This window comes from Pyxicephalus adspersus, chromosome 2 (assembly GCF_032062135.1).
Source record: "Pyxicephalus adspersus chromosome 2, UCB_Pads_2.0, whole genome shotgun sequence".
Taxonomy (NCBI): Eukaryota; Metazoa; Chordata; class Amphibia; order Anura; family Pyxicephalidae; genus Pyxicephalus; species Pyxicephalus adspersus.
Window position 1 is genome coordinate 38,890,063 of NC_092859.1, and position 4,494 is coordinate 38,894,556.

Genomic DNA, 4,494 nt, shown 5'->3' on the forward strand with positions numbered 1-4,494 from the left:
CGGCGCCGATTGATTTGATGAATGCCGATCGGCGCCGCCTTCATGGGCGGGCACAAGTGCCGCACGCTGGATCTCAGGGGAAATCAAATGAATTTTTTTTTTCTTGTTTTCCCGTGCGGAAAACCTGCTGCGTCTTATAGTCCGGAGCGTCTAATGGTCCAAAAAATACGGTATTTATATAGTGCACTGCTGACATTACGTAATACTTTACAAAGTCCCTCAAAGCGGCACACAATCTAAAATCATGGTCATGTGTCATTAACGTAGTCTAAAGACAATTTTTAGGACAATTAACCTAACTGCTTGTTTTTTGGGGATTTGAGAAGAAACCAGAGAACCCAGAGGAAATCCATGCAGACACAGTGAGAACATAAAAACTCCTTGCAGATAGAGTCCACGCCAGGATATGAACCTGTGACCTAGCGCTGCAAAGGCAGGAGTTCTAACCTCAGGTCCAACGGTGCCGCCCAGAGTATAGCACAATGTTTGTGGGCATAGGACATGCTCTCAACAACAAGAACCAACGGGAAGGTTAAGTAGGTGAAAGGCAGGGGCCAATCTTGACCCCTATAGGAAAAGTTGAGACTTTTATATATCTAAAACTCTTAAATATTCTTACTTAAGTTATTAATTTACAAAAAGTAACAATGGGTAACCCATCATCTCACAAAGATATACAGTAAATATATTCATGGGATTGGTTATTTATTACATTTGCATTATGTAAATTACAGAAGGTGGACCTGCAATTAATGGATCCAGGTCTCTTCTGCGTGTTTGAGCCCCCTGTAATTGTGTTAGCAATAGCAAATAGCAAAAGGACTGTGGATATAGTAATTATAGCAGAGGTACCCCGAAGACCTGAAGGTTATTTCAAGGGTTCCCCTATGTTACAGAAGTCAAGAAACACTGTTTTACTGTGTCCTACATACAAAATAACCACCTGACTGACTAATGATATTATAGAGCTAGCTGCACCTGTTTATAATTCAAGGTTTGCAGAAGCAGTTTACTAAGGAATATACTGGGGTAGTGTTGGATTCCCCTTGGGAATAGCTTGGTGTATGCCTACCCCCAGAGAGATAATTCAAAAGGTAAAAACTAGTTTCCAGACCCTGTCTTAGGTAGAAGTTATGAAACCAGAAAAAGGGTTTTTTTGTTGGCAAACAGTATAAGATTTAATTAGGTAATCAGTGTCGACAAGGAGTAGACATAACTCTATTAGCTATTACATTAAATGTTAAGGTAATAAAGTATTTGTCATTCTGGGTAACATCAGGTGATGCAAGATAGGCTAGGTCTCGGTTCCCGATACGTTTCAGCTATTGGCTTCTTTAGGGGAGAGTGAGACAGTTGCTTATTCAGCAAGAGAAGAAAAAATATCCTTTACATTTAATGAATGTTTGTCTATAGAACTGTTTTCATAGTGAATCATTTAATATCTGCCTGGGGTTACTTGTCAAGTTCTCCTCAAAATACAATGCGCTTTGCTAAACTACAGAAACTCATACCTGACTCCATCCACTCACCAACAAATCTCAACCCCAGCTGAATCCACCTCTGGGTCAACCATTGAAATTATAAATTGCATAAAGTATCACTGGGCTGCTGAGATCTGACTTGCACTGCTCTTATATAGAGATCCATAACAGCCTTGGCCCCTCTACATGCAGTTTGCAGAATCAGATAGCATTGCATTCAATGATTGTTGCTCCAGCTTATGCTGCTTTTGGTACAATAACATTAAACGTAAATAAATTTACAACGTAAATAATTTACAAGTAAATAATTTACAACGTAAATTCATTTAGTTTCAGGATCCTGGAAATGGTTCAGCACCAACTTTCTATTAGTTTCTATTGTATACATGCACGCACATGGAACTTTGCATAGAAAAAAAATTAGTCAGATTACATAAAGCAATAGGGTTGTCTTCACAGACAAAAGAGGACCTGTCTGCTTATCTTTAAAGGGTTAGTTTTTCTAAGCTGATTATCTAAGCTACCCAATTAATTTCCCATGTCAAAGTTTTTATCTTGTCTGCATTGTAGAGCTATCAGTGCGTCAACTGTATTCTCCAAAATACAAATAAAATAGTAATGGGTAAAGCCCCTAACAAATAGAGTGAAACATCCTTATAACATTTTTGGCAAATATAAAGACCTTGAAACTTACAGTTTACAATGTTAATGTTCTGTGTTTGTGATACAGTACTTTATACAATTTAAAAAAAGAGAGAGACTCCAAAGGAAATGGCTTTTGCTCAAACCCAGCATTCTCAAAAAATCCTAAGAACTTGCTATTTTTTTTTAAGGCAGATCAGAAAATTTCTGCAATGCTAGTTATCTTGTTTGTTCATCACTGCCACATGGCAGAGGAAGAGGCTACATACACACGTGCACAAGTTGTCGTTAGAAAACAAACGATTAACAACCGATCAACGATTATTCATGATTATTTTGAACAATCCTATTGTGCACAATTCTGTACATGCTGTAATGATACGATCGTTCAAATATAATCCACCAATAATGTACACACATATGATCGTTTGAACGATGCGGAAAATGACGTGTGCAGGAGAAAGTGTATGAGAGAACAATCCACGATTACTGAACGACTGTACACACGATAGATGGTGAACGATCGTCACCCAAACAGATCCGCCAGGACAGTTGTTCATTTCTAGCAACATTCCTTGTTCATCGGCTTTGTTGGCCAGTCGTTGTGCACTTTGTTAACAATTATCGGACAATCGGTTGTTGGTTGTTCGTTTCCAACAATAATTATTGCATGTATCTATGTAGCCTTAGTCTAGTTGCTGCCATTTGATGTTTAAATATCAACCTTCAAAGATAAAGGAGAAACCCAACTTGGACAACAATTAGTAATTTTACAACAGGATGAGGGAATTTACCCTATTTGTCTCGATCAAGATTGTCACGGTTCCACTGACAACTATAAGAGAAGATTTTTTTGGAGAGATTCCCTCCTACATTTTGTTATGTCAATAGGAAAGGAAGTGAAAGGTAATCGGAGGCATTTACAACAGAACAAAATAACAAAAAACTGTCCTACAGTTAATTCTATTATGCTTATACAGATACATATAATATGTTTTTCTCTGTGCTTCCTTGAGGAAATACAGATACATTCAGGAGGAATGGCAGGGAGCTTCCAGAAAACAAACACCCTGTTTTATTACTCAATTCAGGATGCTACAGCCCAGCAAATATCAAAAATCCTTCATAAATGGAGGTCACTCTGGCAGAATGGGCACTGCAAACCAATCTTCATGGCCTATGTTTCAATGATTTGATGCTGAGCCTCCAAGGTTGAAAGAAATAAAATATATAAATATAAAAAAAGGTAATGCCAAGCAATTCAGGAGATTGTAGAAAAATACAAGACTGAAGGTAAGTCTGGTGTTCAGATTTGAATTTTTACCAATAAAATAAAGTTTCTGCTTTAAATATACTTTACATGTATATGCTTCAGTAAAATTAATTACTCACTGGCATCTCTTGTTAGATTTCTTTGGTTGCTCAGTCTCGGTCTCCCCACTCATTTACCTCTCTTATTTATCCTGCAACAGCTAAATACATTTCAAACCTCCTGAAAAATGGTAAATAGTTGCATGAAATATTCACTTAAGCCAGTAGTGTAAAAACTTTTTTTTTTCTTTAGTAGTATAGGCAAATGTGTTGGCCTGGAATTGCATTTGTAGAAACGTCTTGATATATAAGACAAAGAGTGAAAGATGAAAGACCATACTTTTAAAGTACAAGTCTTGTTAAAGCCTGTACACGTAATTCAGAGTGCCATTCAAGTTGCCATAATAAGATATAAATTAAAGGAATAAATCCTTTAAAAAGAAAGATTTCAATTTCCATAGCTTCCATTGGAACTCTTACCTTTTTCCTTCTCTTTTCAGGAACAGCCAGATCAATGTTCAGATTTTTGTTATATCTTTTCACTGCTTCCTAAACCCCGAGACCACGCCTGCTTATGATGCTGAGCCATTGAGCAAAGAGTTCCAAAAACACCTTAGAATACCATCTAAAGGGACAGTGTATACCTAACTCAGCAAGCACAGCAAACACTGTATTGCTTTACAGTATTTAAAGTGGAACTGAAGTCTAATATTAAATTGCTAACAAAGAGTTTGGAAGAGCAGACCCGTACTTCTTTTCTACCAAAAATCTGCTTTCCTTTCTCCCTGCAAGTATATTTTGTGTATGCTGCCTACAAAGAGGGAATACAAAGTAAGTTTTCCATGTTTTACAAGTGATCCAAAAGCCACTCCAGCCTCAATTTAAATTAGATTAGATTGTGCCATTGCTGAACTGTTAAGAGTGGCACAGGGGCATTGTGAAGGTAAATGAAACATGATTGGGGGCTTTAAACAGACCTAAGGTGCGTACACACTTCCAATTTTTATCGTTCCAATCGAACGACGAACGATCGATTGGGCAAAAAATTGTTCGTAAAAAA

At 37.3% G+C, this 4,494-nt stretch overlaps 1 protein-coding gene across 3 annotated transcripts in view; it reads right to left on the reverse strand.

Moving 5' to 3' along the window:
- Nucleotides 1–4,009, reverse strand: part of LOC140323437 (fatty acid hydroxylase domain-containing protein 2-like) — a 42,294-nt gene extending 38,285 nt beyond the window's left edge. The window contains exon 1 of one of the 3 annotated variants that reach the window (XM_072400480.1): nucleotides 3,915–4,009. Coding sequence is in view for 2 of the 3 variants with exons in the window: in XM_072400481.1 (XP_072256582.1) it covers nucleotides 3,516–3,568 (53 nt within the window). In the remaining variant the exon portion in view is untranslated. Of the gene's footprint in view, nucleotides 1–3,515; nucleotides 3,616–3,914 lie in introns of those variants that run through there. The other 2 variants (XM_072400479.1, XM_072400481.1) reach the window with 2 other exon arrangements.
- Between the last annotated feature and the right edge of the window lie 485 nt (nucleotides 4,010–4,494).